Genomic DNA, 15,155 nt, shown 5'->3' on the forward strand with positions numbered 1-15,155 from the left:
TATTTGCAAGTTCTCCGGAATTAACAACAAAAGGAAAAAATAGAGAGTTTAGCTGATGCGGTTAACACAGTTGGGTCTGAACATCGCACTGAGTGCATTAAAAAAAAAGAAATAGTGTGATTTATATGTGTAAAAGGTTGCAATACCCTTAACAGTCTCAGTGGCGCACCTCGTAAAACGCATGTGATCATGAATTGACACGTTCGAGCATGAACTCGGCTCGAATCCAGCGTCTGATGAACTCTTTCTTATTTTTTTCCCCGCTACATATCAGATTTTGCCCACTATTTATCACGAGAAAGACAAGTAGGAATCATTAATAAGTTTGTGCATCATATTTTATTTGCACATTTATTGAATGGAAATGTTTCTGATTCACGCATGCAAATTCATCTTCAGAAAGTGTCTTTATAGCAATGTGCGTGCATTAGATCGCTCAGATTACATTGGGAAAACAGGCGGCCGCTGCAAATTGTGCTTTAATGTTTAGCTGCTCAACTGTATGGTATGGAAACCTTAAATACCTGCTAGATGAACCCGTCTCATACAGCTGCCATTGCAAGGCTCAGACACTTTGTAGAGAGGAATTTAACACAACTGCCTCTAGGAGTCGCCAATGGAAATAAAACACACACGCACAAAAAATGTGCGTACGCCTGCCAGAAAGCTGCCGTGAAGCTGCGCACATTCCCACGTTCAGTTCATTTTTAGTAAATCCAAACGTGAGCGATTCTGAGCGCGAAATCTGGCGTACGCAAAGTTTTTGTGCGTACGCAGCGTTGATACATGAGGCCCCAGGTTTTCGAACGCGAGTGATTCGCGTTTGACGTGCATTAAGCAAAACGCAAAATGCTCAATTCGCGCCACGCCATTCGCGCCATGCGCACCTCGCAATTCTCGTCATTCGTGCCGCGCCATTCGCGCGTTTCGCGCCGCAGGATGTCTATTCGCGCGTTTGCATTGACATAACATGTAAATCACTCGCGCTTGACGCGCGTGCTGCGTCTGGTGTGAACGCAGCATAGTAACCCAATAACTTCTTCCGTCATCATTATATTTTACAGGAAAGCCTAAACGCTTTCATACATGTGATTTGAATGACGTGAGAGGCGATCTCTCTGCAATCGTTACAAATTTAAGATTAATCTACAAGTAAAATACGTATTAATCTGCAGGTCATGTGTGTTCCGAACTGTGGGTTGTGATCTGTATGAATCACGGATCAACCGTAATCCATTATACCCAGGCCCGGATTAATAATTCAGAGGCCCCTGGGCACAACGTCTTGTAGGCTCCCTACGTTACCTAGCCGCACCCCTATAGTTGAATGAAAAAGATTAATATACTATTTGTTAAATAAAATGAATCTCTAATGTATTGCCCATATACACATACACGTACATATGTTTCTAGTCTACAAAGATTGAACTTATTTTTAACGTATTTAAAGCACACTTTGAAAAATATAAATACTAATACAACTAGGGGGAAATTAATGGATTTTAATGTACTCTTCAAGTTCACTGAAGCAGTACTAAAATATATGTTTAAGGGTATTTTAATGTATAACTTCTACAAACTTATAATGCACATGATTTGGATAACACCTCTCCAATCCAGTTCTAGGTATCTGACTCCTCCATGATAGACACACTTATTAATGATTCCTACTTGTCTTCCTCGTGATGAAGAGTAGGCAAAATCTAAGTGCGGACGGGCTCCTGGGCCTGTGCCCATAATGCCCACTGGTTAATCTGGCCCTGATTACACCCATACTTTAGATGCTCGCTAGGCATTCAATGTTGGTCATCTGACGCCACAACCTAAATCTATATATTTAATCCAAGGTAATCATACAGTCAGAATCTTTTACCGGCTCATACCTATTTTCAACACATCAGGAGCCTCTGGTTGTGAATTCATCATACCTTCATGTTTAATCATATTCTCTCATCTCTGTGTTTCAGGATTCGTCCTCAGCTGGCGAAGGAGAAGATCGAGGGATGCCACATCTGCACGTTTGTGATGCCCGACGAACCGCAGGTGGTTCTGGGAAAAGATAAAGCCTTCACGTATGATTATGTGTTCGATATGGACTCCACGCAGGACAACATCTACTCCAACTGCACCGAGAAGCTGATCGAGGGCTGTTTTGAGGGATACAACGCCACCATATTTGCATACGGACAGGTTTGTGTGGGATTTGTACTTTAAAGGAGACATTTAAAAGAGATTATTTATGCTGAGCACTGTGTGTATGTATGTATGTATGTATGTATATATATATATATATATATATATATATATATATATATATATATATATATATATATATATATATATATATATATATATATATATATTTTTTTTTTTTTTATTTATTTATGTGTATGTGTGTGAATATATATATATATCTGCTGTTTATGTATTGTCCTAAATGTGAGGGGTATTGATATATCCAGGGATTTCTGATGGCAGGTTGCAGGTTTGGATTGGGCCTGGTTTATTTCTGCATGTGTGTTTCATGTCGTCTCTCGGATCTGTGACCAGTGCAGCATCTGACCTGCATTTCATGGCTGATTTCCTCCGAACAGCAGCTCTGATGTGTGGGTTAATCCCGATTTATCAACATTCCCGCTCGTCTGCCAGACACGCACTGAAAACACGGCAGCAGATGAAACACTGACCTAAGATTATGAAATATAATGACATGTGAGCAACAGTCAACACAGGGGCACACAGATGTATATGAGCAATTCACATTTGTGGTCAAAAAACAGGCAGATGGCCAAAAGGTAGGCAGCAGACAATGTAAATAAACAAACAAAACACAGGATTGGTCAAACGCGGAGGCTAGGCAAGTAAAACGTGCCGGAATGTTCACAGAAACAGTATAACAAGACTCAGCAATGTGTGTGTGTGTGTGTGTGTTTGACAGGTGTATACATAGTCTATGTAATTAGTCCTGAACAGCTTCAGCTGTGTCTGCTTGCAATCATGGCAGATCTAGGCCAGCTGTGTGAGTGAAGTGCATGACTGGAATTTGTAGTCCATATACCGGAGGATTGTTATTAGAGTAGCTATTAGAAATTAGTTATTAGAACTATTATGTTTAAAATATGTTAAAGGAAAATCTCAATTAAACAGCACTCGGAAATATTTGAGAAAGAACTAAAATTTCGGAGGGCTAATCGTTTTGTTTTCAATTTCAGAAGTACAAAACAGCAGAAATTAGCTAGGTTATAAAGCTAATAGATAGCTAATACCATTAGCACTCTTCAAGAGAAATGTTATATGGCAAGAAATACTGATATTGCAATACTCATCGATAATATTGCATATTTTTCCAGTATCGTGCAGCCCTATTGTAGATGATACTATAAAATTGGGTCATATGCAGTTAACATTTTCAAATATTTCCCAAATTATGTTTAACAGAGCGATGAATTTCTCACAGTATTTCCTATAATATTTTTTCTTCTGGAAAAAGTCTTATTTGTCTTATTTCAGCTACAGTAAAAGCAGTTTTACATTTTTTTTAAACCATTTTAAGGTCAATATTATTCGCCCCCTTAAGCAATATTAGTTTTGGATTGTCTCCAGAACAAACCACTGTTATACAATGACTTGCCTAATTACCCTAACTTTACCCTAATTACCCTAGTGAAGCCTTTAAATGTCACTTTAAGCTGAACACTAGTGTCTTGAAGAATATCACGTCTAATATTATGTGCTTTCAGATAAAATAAATCAGTTATTATAGATGAGTTATTAAAACTATCATGATTAGAAATGTGTTGAAGAAATCTTCTCTCTGTCAAACAGAAACCGAGGAAAAGTATACAGTAGGGTGAATAATTCTGACTTCAGCTGTATCCCGTAAGGCTGTGTGTATATAAATGTGTTTCAGACGGGCTCAGGGAAGACGTACACCATGGGCACAGGCTTTGACGTGGCGATCCCGGATGAGGATTTGGGCATCATCCCGCGCGCCGTCACACACCTATTCAAAGGCATTGAGCAGAGACGACAGCAGGCGGCGGAGCAGAGCCGACCCGTACCCGAGTTCAAGATCAGCGCTCAGTTCCTGGAGGTAAAAGCACAGATCATCTGTAGATCCCTAAAGAAGAGTATATGCAGAAGGACTGTGAACCGTATGCCATTATAAAACCACTGCGTTTAAGGTCTGCTTCCTTTAAAAATCAGTGATCTTCACTGCCTGATTGATCTGATATAAAGTGAGCTTTTCAACAAGATGTAAAATACGTCCCTGATGTCTCTAGAGTGTGTGTGTAAAAATTGCAGCTCCAAATACCACACAGGTAATAATGATAACTCTCTGAAACTGACCCTTTTACTCTTTGATCCTAATTGTGGCGTTTTGGTGACTGTCGCTTTAAATGCAAATGAGATTGTGCTCTTTTTCAGAAGAGGGCGGAGCTACAGATGTCTGTGTGTCAGCATAGTGGCAGATTCAAAAACAAGACTAATGTCCTATGCTAATGAGGGAGATATAGTCACTAGTGGGCGGGGCTTTCCCCCTCTGATGACATCATACAAATGGAGAATGTCAATCAAGGTGTTTCTGCAGACTGCTTTCATCAAGTCTGATTATAAACAATACAATTAACACATGTTTACCATTAGAAGCTGCTTATACTCACACACTGCAGACACACAACTGTGTTTAAACCCCTTATCAAAGTGATTTCTGCATAACAGGCCCCCTTTAATTAAAAAAGATTTGTATTTAGTGTATGAATCGTTAGAGAATTGAATAAATCTGTGTCTATAACCTCTCATAGTGTAGTAGCAGATGACAAGACTAAACAAAGACTGTATCTGTGTGTCTGCAGCTGTATAATGAGGAGGTGCTGGACCTGTTTGACACCACGCGCGACATGGAGTCCAGAAAGCAGAAATCACACATTAAAATCCACGAGGACGCCAGCGGAGGAATCTACACGGTCGGAGTGACGACGAGAAACGTCTCCTCTGAGGCCGAGGTGAGAACCGATAATCATTCATTCAATTTCATCCGCTTATCCCGGGCCGGGTCGCGGGGGCAGCAGACTTAGGAGAGAACTCCAGACTTCCCGCTCCCCAGACACTTCCTCCAGCTCCGTGGAGCCTTTCAACTCAGCTCCTTCTTCACCACAACAGACCAGTACACCGACTGCACCGCTGCACCGATCCGCAAACAAAACCCCAAGATACTTGGGGTGAGGACTTTCCTCCAACCTGGAGATGGCAAACCACCTTTTTCCTGTGGAGCACCATGGCCTCGGACTTGGAGGTGCTGGTTCTCATCCCAACCGCGTCACACTCGTGAGCAAACCGCTCCAGTGCATGCTGAAGGTCATGGACCTTCAGAACCGATGTTACACCTGTTAAAGTGACCCTATTTTTTTAGCTTAGCTCAGTATCCTGATAATACGGTGCTCTGTGATAAAAGCTTCAGCAGTTATTGACCAAAAGAAAAGTTGAGACTATCAGAAGCCTGTTCACTGTACTTAAGTGCATGTGTATGTGTGTGTGTGTGTGTGTGTGTGTGTGTGTTTTTCAGATGATGCAGTGTTTAAAGCTCGGCGCTCTCTCCCGCACCACCGCCAGCACACAGATGAACGTCCAGAGCTCGCGTTCTCACGCCATCTTCACCATCCACATCTGCCAGATCCGCGTCTGCGCACCCGCTGACAGCGTGAGTTCAGCTGACATAATCAGCCTCGTTAACCTTCAGTGCTCCAGCGGAGGGGGCGGAGCTAATGGTCTGTTTTGGAGATTGGTGGAATTTTCTGCACGGCATCGTGGGTTATGTTGTTTTTTATACTCTTATTAAACAGATTTTGTTCATGTCTGTGTGTATTCTAGACATTTGTTCTCGGCTAGGTCAACATTAAATGGAAGTTATGATAGTAATTTTTACATATTCGTGAAATATAGTGTGTGAAACTGCTGTAGGGCGGGGCTTGATTGGAAGGTTGTGATTTGCAATTGGTGTATCTCAGATGATTGACAGGTTGGTCCCGTCCTCACATGAGTGAAGAACAATTGGAGAAGGGATGTTTGGTGAAGGAGAAAGTTATTTAGATTCACGTACACATTTAAACTAAATAACAACACGCATGGGTAAATCAATCATTCATCTCCTGCAGTTTCTAGTATCTCCTAAAGTGTCCTTCGTGTTTTTCTCAGCCTCCAGAGCAGGACAACGAGACGGACAATCGCCTGGCCGGCAGCTCGTCTGAGATGGAGGAGTTCGAAACGCTGACGGCGAAGTTTCACTTCGTGGATCTGGCCGGATCAGAGAGGCTGAAGAGAACCGGAGCCACAGGGGAGCGAGCCAAAGAGGGAATCTCCATCAACTGCGGACTGGTCAGAACCACGAGTGTTACTCACTAGCTGTGTTTCCATCCACCTATTTTACGCTCATTTTGGATTATTGCATAACAAAGGCTTGATGAAAATGCCAAGATCTGCATTAAAGCGTATTTGGGTAAACCTCACACTTTTTAATCTCGTCTACAGACCCATCTTTTTAAGCAGCCTTTCTTTTAACAAATTTTAGCATGTTTTTTTTTTCATCATGTTATTTTATATTCACGATGCGTTTGTACCAAGTGTGCCGCAAGCCTGCGTTTGAGTGAAGGTCTCGGCCGTTAGATCGCCCCCTGGGGGCTGGCTGCAGTACAAGTCATAAAGCCCGCCTCCTCCGTGTTAATGAAGGAGACTTGAGCCCAAATAAAAAAATTAATTACACTTGCAATAAAATGTCCCGAAAGATGGTTCAGGTCGATTAAGGCACTGGTTATTGTGCTGAAATAGGTGCAGATCTTCATTTTTGTAAACAGTTTGTTTTTAGCAGTAATTTAATGCTGGGCGTGTTATCGTGATTGACAGCTGTGATTGACAGTTACTCAAAGCAGACCGCCTGAGCTTCAGCAGGAGACTGAAGTGTTATTATTCGATTTCTGTGTTATTTTACCATGACAAAATGAGTTCAGCAGTAAACTACAGTTTCTGACATACATGATCCTGGTGGAACACTGTTTATTCGCTAAGGTCAGGGCTTTTTTCGGGCTTTATTAGTTTGCTGATACACGCCTAGCCACCCAGATAGCAAAACACAGTTCCGGCTAGATTCTCGCCTGCTGGAGACTTACCCCTTAGAGCTCAGACTGACTACCTCTGCTGGACCTACTCTGGATGCCTGGACTCACTACCCGATTCCTGCCCGAGTCAATCGAGCCAGATGCGGCGGCCGAGCGAGCCGGCGCTCCCGCATGCGAGCCGAAATCAGCCCGCGACGCCGCGAGTAGGTTATGCGCTGCGGCTCGGAGCTGGCGCGATTGAATATATAAAACCCTCATATTTGTTAACGTTATTACATCCATTTGTGTTGATAAGACAGCAAACGCATGCTGAGAAGTTCGGGGGGGCTTGGTTGATTTTACATAAAGCGTTTGGTTGGAAGCTCGACTCCGCTCATTTTCGCGGCTCCTCCTCTGGCTCCATCAGACAGTCCTTCTGCGCATGTCAAGGCTCAAATTTCAGCAGTCTTTTGCGATAGTTTGTGCCCTTCAAGCAGGCGTTTTGCCCTCAAGGCGTTCAATGGGAAAAAGGGCTGTCGCGTCGTCCATATTTTTTACAGTCATTGGTTTGTACCTGCATTTAAAATGCTTGTTTGGCAAGGTTTTATTATTGTTTTAATTTGTTCTAGTGTGGCTGTTGGTGCTTGTTGTAAGGCTATCTTGGGTGTCTAGAAAGTCACCATTTACAAATAATATGTATTATTATTATTATTATTATTATTATTATTATTATTATTATTATTATTAAACGTTTTACCTGATAAGAAAACTAATGCAAAAACTACAATGGAAACGCATTTACCGAATAAATTCCATTGTGTGCATCAAAAAAGTGATTTATTTTGAACAGATGCAGTTCAATGTTGCAGCATTTCCACTGTTGGAATATCTAGCCAATTCCACGTTGGTGTTCAATAAGAAAAGGTCTGGAGAGGGTTTTCTTCAATGACAAAAATATTAGTAATCTATTAGATACAAATGAATAATTCGATGACAGAGCATTACATTCAATTACATTCAAGAGGTTCGCAACTAACATACATTTCCTGACTCCAGCATATATACACAACTGATATTAACAGGTGGAGTTTGATGTAACGTCACTGATCAGTCATTCTGCAGGCTCTTGTACCCCCAGACATACTTCCTCTTTCTGCAACGCTTTTCTGCATACCAGAACTGAACAATTACGTGCATCTTCAATATATTTCACAACTTCTACAAAGATCATGCTCCTTGTGACATGTCCAGACAGAATCTGGAACAAACGTTAAATGTATTTGTAATGAAGTTCACGGCCCTTGGGCCGCCGGGAAGAAGGAGGTGGAGAATCGACGCAGGTTTAAATTATTTATTAATAACAGGGACGGCAGCTCCTCACGGAGACTGCCGTCTAAACCAGAACAAACGGACAGCAGCTCCTCACAGAGACTGCCGTCAAACTGAAAGCAAAAATAAAATATGTCCGGGCCCGGTCCTCTCTCGGCTTCCTCTGCCATCGTTCCTCCTTTCATCGTCCAGAGCTCCTTCCGTGGGATCGAAGCAGTTGCGCACCGCAGGTGTATTCACTTACGCGGTGGCCTCACTCCGTTCCCACGGCTCTCGGCCACGCCCCCTCGCCACAGTATTCTTATTCTGCTTTTTCCTCTGGCCAGCAGTTTTTCTAAGGCCGTACTCACACTAGGTACAGTTGCCTTGAACCGGGCCAAAGCATGCTTGTCCCCCCACCCATCTCCAACGACTTACACCACAATCGGGTCTCGGTACGCTTACGTCATCACTGCTGTGCTGTTCAGTAAGCGCTCTCACTCAGCAGCACAGTGGAGATTTCTCTAGTTATATCGTTTTAGTCGTTTGATATGCCGTCAAATATTTCGCCAAACAGATCTTAGAGATGCGGTGACACGCAGTCAGATATTTCGCCGAACAGATCCGCCACTTTTGGCGCTCATAACCAGTCATAAAGCTCTCGTGCTGCAGGAATGAGGAGGTGTTCTGAAGGCGCGCAGCTGTTGTGCAGTGAGGGGTTTGCGTCTTTAATAAACTACAGCAGTTTGCGTTCACTGAACAGTAAGAATGATTAATAAATCCATATGAAACAGTCCCTTAAAAGTCACGTCTCACTTTCAGTTTCGGGCTTTGCCGCGTCTTGCACTCACACTACAAGCGTACTGCGCCAAAGCCAAAGTGAACCACGCTCAGGCCCACCTCTTCCAACCGGGCCAGGGCCGGCCAAGTGAACCGTGCTTGAGCCCGATTCAGCGCACTCACACTTCTCAAACGATCCGGGAAACGGGCACGGTACGAATGGCATAGTGTGAGTAGGCTCTAAAAGTATGCAGCACAGTAAAAAAGAGGAAGCGTGTCTGGTCAAGATGTGCTATAATACAATAGAAAAGACTGATTAATCTGTTGTTAGTCTAAACATTTTTCTAATAAATAAAACACAAAAGTAATACAAATAGATTCCTTTTCTCCAACACCAGCACATTGTAAAAGATCTGAAATGTTGTTTTGCTAATATCTAAAACCCCTCAGCCGTCAGTCCGTCATCACAGTGCACAGTGTATTATTATTATTCTCTCCAGAACTGTCTTGAGCATCTGCGCTCCCAAAGAGCGTCTCACGCCTCCAAAAGCCACCGCGTTGCATTCATTGCATTTCATCTTCATCTTCTGAGGCGCAACTCATTTATTAGACATGAAAAAACACCACAGGGGCTTCTCCAAACACACTTACCAACATTTCTCTGTCTGATATTTGCTCCAGTTAATCAGGAAGGGACCATTCTGTTCTCTCTTGCTCATCGGATGGAGATGCTACTTTTATTGGCAAATCTTGTATGCAATATTCCAGTTGTGTGCATGAATTGAATTCACATCTTTGAATAGATACACAGCTCATGATGAAAACATATCTCACGCAGGAAAATCACCGATTATGTCGAGCACGCACCATATGTCAGTCTTCATCATTTGTTTTGCACTCGTCACTTTAGGGCTTCTGTGCTATGGAAAAATGTTCTTTGGGATAAATAAAGATTCTTCTTGTCTTACTGTGCGGTGAATATAAGTGTTTGTGTGTGCTGTAGTTGGCGTTGGGGAACGTGATCAGTGCTCTAGGGGACAGAAGCAAGCGCTCGACGCATGTGCCTTACCGAGACTCCAAACTCACCCGCCTCCTGCAGGACTCACTGGGCGGAAACAGGTCTGTGTCTCAATACCTGCTGGATTCTCTCATTGCTTTCATTACCGCCATTTTCTTCCCAATCACACACAGCTTGAGCTTGTTTTTCACAACTGCATCATTGTTCGATGTGATGCATGCATGACTGTTGTGTTCTGTTGTATCCCTGCTGAAAAAACAGCTTAAACCAGCTTAGGCGAGCACTTCTTGTGTTATCCGTAAGTAGATCCCGGAGAGCCTCTTTTAACTCTGCTTTTTACAAGACCTTTATAAGATGTCACACAGGCAGAGCAGACGTGTCCCACATGTTTTGGTCGTGCCCCAAGCGTACTCCTTACTGGTCAACCATATTCAATACATTGTCTAAAGTGTGTGAAGTACAGCTAATGCCTAGTTCAGACTGCGTGATTTTAGCCCCGGTTTTGGCTCGCCGACAGGTTTTGAGAAATCGCCGACAAATGCCTGAAATCACAGGCAAATCGCTGCTCGTGCATGCGAGTGACAATCACACAGTATGAACGATCAAAGACGCGATCTGAGAGAATCGCCGATGAGTCGCAGATGCCTGTGAGATATTTGGCATGCTGAATTTCTGGAGCTGTCGGCGATTCAAATCATGCCGTGTGAATTGAGTCTTGACTGAAAATAACATCAGCGATCGCCTACAGCCAATGAGAGAGCAGCATTCACTTGTGTGTGTGTGTGTGTGTGTGTGTATACCTGCTGCAGGCCAGCGGGAGGCTGGGGGAGAAGTTAAAAGCGCTCTTTTTCGGTTTATTTGGACCCACGAAATGGAGAAAAAACTAGTGGAGGTTTGACAGGACTCAGGAGCAACCGTGTCTGTTTGACGTTTCATCCAGAAAGAAATTAGTTTATTATTAACGTTGAGGAGAAATGGTTAATTTCCTTTAAACCCAGGTGAGCAAACATGTACATGTTCTACCCCATTAAAGGCTTCTTTTTCATTATGTAGTTGATAACAAAAGATATACGTTTTTGGCTGTGAGACGTAGTTTGGACGAAGTTGTTGGCGATTCTTCCTATAGTAAAGTCATGCAATGTGAAAGTCCCTGTCACTGATACATCTTGCAGTGTTAACAAAGCAGCGACGAAACGCAAGCCCAGATAGTCATGCAGTGTGAAAACATCTGTGACACGACTACCTTGAAAATCATGCAGTCTGAACTCGGCATAAGCCATGTGCAGGATTTGCTTCGTTTGGCATTCCACCTGACGAACTGAGTCTGACTCAAAGTCAACAAAACATTATAGCCTTTGCATCTTTACTGGCGAATTTTATTGCACTGGAAATCTTTAAATCTACCTAAAGCATCACACTGGCTTCAAGATCTGATGTTATATTTACTCTTGGAAAAAATTCAATATTCAATTAGAGGTGCTAGCAAATTCTCATATGTTTGGCAACCCTTACTATCACATTTCTCAGCTATAAGTGTACTTCCTGGGGAATAATGTGACTGTCTTGTATGTAACTGGAATCTTTTTTCTGTAATCCTCTCGTCTTTCTCTGTCCAGAACCTCAAGCTTCTTGTATGTTAACCTACCGTTCTACGATAGCACAGCATTATCCCTGATCATATCACCTATTACTGTTGTCACTGCTTATTTATGTATTTATTTTTATTTTCTTCTTCTTTCTTATTACTTTTTTAATATCTTTCTTTAGGCAGTGTATGTAGGGTTTGTTGAAGTGGGTTTATATATATATATATATATATATATATATATATATATATATATATATATATATATATATATATATATATATATATATATATATATATAATCTCTGTATAAACAATGTCATTTGTACTTGGCTTAGGCTGGGTGGCTGGTTTTAGCTGGTTGACCAACATGGTTTTAGAGGGGTTTTGGCCATTTCCAAGCTGCTTTCCATCTTGGTTTTAGCTGGTTAGGCTGAAAAATGACCAGCCAATACCAGCTTGATCAGGCATAGCTGGTTTTGGTTGGGCTCCCAGCCTGGCTAGGCTGGTCAAGCTGGTTTTAGCTGGTCATCTCCCAGTCAATACAGTTGAAGTCAGAATTATCTCCCCCCCCCCCCCCCCTGCTTATTTTTTGCTCTAATTTCTGTGTAACTGAGAAGACTTTTTTCAACACATTTCTAATCATAATAGTGTTAATAACTCATCTCTAATAACTGATTTATTTTATTTTGGCCATGATGACAGTACGTACTATTTGACTAGATATTCTTCAAGACACTTCTATACAGATTAAAGCAGGGTTTTTCAAAGTCTAAGACAGTGGGCCTCCCTTTTGACACAACTTATCCATTGCCGCCCCCCCTCCTCCCAAACACGCGCGCGCACACACACACACACACACACAAAATTCTGGAGGTTTTCCTGCTACCTCATCATGCTTGGTTTCAAGGTGTCGCCGAAGTTTAGCGGGTCTCATGCTGTCATTAGCCAAAATATCTTGACAAACCACACATAAAGGTCGTGGTTTATCAGCTGGTCCTGTCCACGTAAATCCTAAACTCAAATACTGATCATCATATCGTCGTCTTTTGGGTTTAAGCCCTGAACTTGAAGGCTTTGAATCGGGGGGGTCTCAGAAACCGATCCATTGTATTAGCAGGCATGTACTTGTATTGGCGGGCTTGCCAAACAGAAGCGAATTCACAGCTATGGCATTCTGGGTAAAAAAGGTTTTCTTATTTTTGACGTTTTTTTTTTTTTAAGCTTTGTTTAATTAAAACGTTTAAAAATTATAAAAAATACATATAACAATTAAACTTAATTATATTTTTATTATATAATATTTTTTCCCGCGCCTCCCCTGACATGCTCTGGCGCCCCCCAGGGGCGGCCCGCCTCACACTTTGAAAACCCCTGGCTTAAAGTGACATTTAAAGACTTAGGGTAATTAGGTTAACTAGGCAGGTTAGGGTAATTAGGCAAGTTATTGTGTAATGATGGTTTGGTATAATGATATATAGCTTAAAGGGGCTAATAATAATATAGTCTATAAAATGGTGTTAAAAAAATTCTAAACTGCTTCCATTCTAGCCGAAATAAAACAAATAAGACTTTCTCCAGAAGAAAAAATATTATCAGACATACTGTGAAAATTTCCTGAATCTGTTAAACATCATTTGGGAAATATTTACAAAAAGGAAAAAAAGGGGGGCGAATAATTCTGAGTTGAACTGTTGGCGAGTGTTCAGCAGTGGTTTTTCTAGGATGATTTAAACACAATCTAAAAGGCAATCAGCATGTTCTCTGTTGTCTCAGTCGGACCGTGATGATCGCCTGCATCAGCCCGTCCGATCAGGACTTCATGGAGACGCTGAACACACTGAAGTACGCTAACAGAGCGCGCAACATCAAGAACAAGGTGATGGTGAACCAGGACCGGGCCAGCCAGCAGATCAGCGCACTGCGGACGGAGATCGCCAGACTGCAGATGGAGCTGATGGAGTACAGGACGGTGAGCTCAAGTTATCCACTGAAGACCTGCTAATAATCGCAGTCAGAGTACGCATGAACCAGCAGCTGTGACTGTTTTTATTTTCATAGAGAAGCAGTTCGTAGAGAAAAGGAATATTAAATGAGAAAACAGTGGGTGTGGCTTGTTTGTCTTACTGCGAGCTGATTGGATGTAGTAAAGTAGGTGTTTCATTGAGAAAGAAACAGACTCCTCCTAACAGACTCCTCCTCCTCACTTGAGAAGGGGCGTGGTTTAGTACATCCATAAACAAACACTATGGCAGTCAGTGTTTACAGGGTTCCAGCTTTGGTCAAAATACTTCTTTAGTTTTCAACAGAATAAAGAAACTCAAACAGGGCTGGAACAAGTGAAGGGAGAGTAAATGATGACGGAATGTTAGTTTTTTTGGGTGAACTGTTTCTGTAAGTGAAATAACATTGAATGTCTTGAATGGTTGTCCTCCAGGGGAAGCGTATGGTGGGAGAGGACGGGCTGGAGAGCATTAATGACATGTTCCACGAGAACTCGATGCTGCAGGTGGAGAACAATAATCTGCGCATGCGAGTGAAGGCTATGCAGGAGGCCATCGACGCTCAGGGCGCCAGACTCACTCAGCTGCTCAGCCAACAGGCCAATCAGCTGCTTGCCAGAGCAGGTACAGTAGTTCATGGTCAATCAATCAATCAATCAATCAATCAATCAATCAATCAATCAATCAATCAATCAATCAATCAATCAATCAATCAAATAATTAGTCAATCAATCAATCAATCAATCAACCAATCAATCAATCAATCAATCAATCAAATAATTAGTCAATTAATCAATCATTGATTTAATCAATCAATAAATCAATCTTTCAGTGAGTCAGTCAATTAATTAATCAGTCAGTCAGGTAGTCAATCAATTAATCAATCAATCAATCAATTAATAAATAAATCAATCAAATGATAAGTCAATCAATGAATTAGTCAATCAATGAATTAGTCAATCAATCAATCAATCAATCAATCAAATAATTAATTAATTAGTAAATTAATCAATCAGTGATTTAGTCAATCAATAAATCAATCTTTCATTGAGTCAGTCAGTCAATTAATCAATCAGTCAGTCAGTCAATCAATCAATCAATCAATCAAATGATACGTCAATTAATCAATTAATTTATCAGTCAATGAAATAATCAATTAATCAGCCAGTCAGTCATTCAATTAATTAGTCAATCAATAATTGATTCAGTCGGTCAATCAATTAATGAATCAATCAGTGATTCAATCAATCAATCAATCATTCAGTGAGTCAGTCAGTCAACTAATCAATCAGTCAGTCAGTCCATCAATTAATCCATCAATTTATTAGTCAATTAATCAATCAATTAATCAGCCAGTCAGTTAATCAATT

The 15,155-nt window shown here is 41.5% G+C and overlaps 1 protein-coding gene across 27 annotated transcripts in view; it reads left to right on the forward strand.

Annotated features, from left to right (window-relative positions):
* Positions 1-15,155, forward strand: part of kif21a (kinesin family member 21A) — an 83,753-nt gene that overhangs the window by 22,894 nt on the left and 45,704 nt on the right. For all 27 annotated transcript variants that reach the window (XR_012400535.1, XR_012400536.1, XR_012400533.1 and 24 more), the window contains exons 2-9: positions 1,968-2,190; positions 3,911-4,093; positions 4,857-5,006; positions 5,567-5,701; positions 6,196-6,375; positions 10,183-10,298; positions 13,559-13,754; positions 14,220-14,409. Coding sequence is in view for 21 of the 27 variants with exons in the window: in XM_009298203.5 (XP_009296478.1) it covers positions 1,968-2,190; positions 3,911-4,093; positions 4,857-5,006; positions 5,567-5,701; positions 6,196-6,375; positions 10,183-10,298; positions 13,559-13,754; positions 14,220-14,409 (1,373 nt within the window). In the remaining 6 variants the exon portion in view is untranslated. The remainder of the gene's footprint in view (positions 1-1,967; positions 2,191-3,910; positions 4,094-4,856; positions 5,007-5,566; positions 5,702-6,195; positions 6,376-10,182; positions 10,299-13,558; positions 13,755-14,219; positions 14,410-15,155) is intronic.

Source organism: Danio rerio, chromosome 25, assembly GCF_049306965.1.
Source record: "Danio rerio strain Tuebingen ecotype United States chromosome 25, GRCz12tu, whole genome shotgun sequence".
In the NCBI taxonomy this organism is placed as follows: domain Eukaryota; kingdom Metazoa; phylum Chordata; class Actinopteri; order Cypriniformes; family Danionidae; genus Danio; species Danio rerio.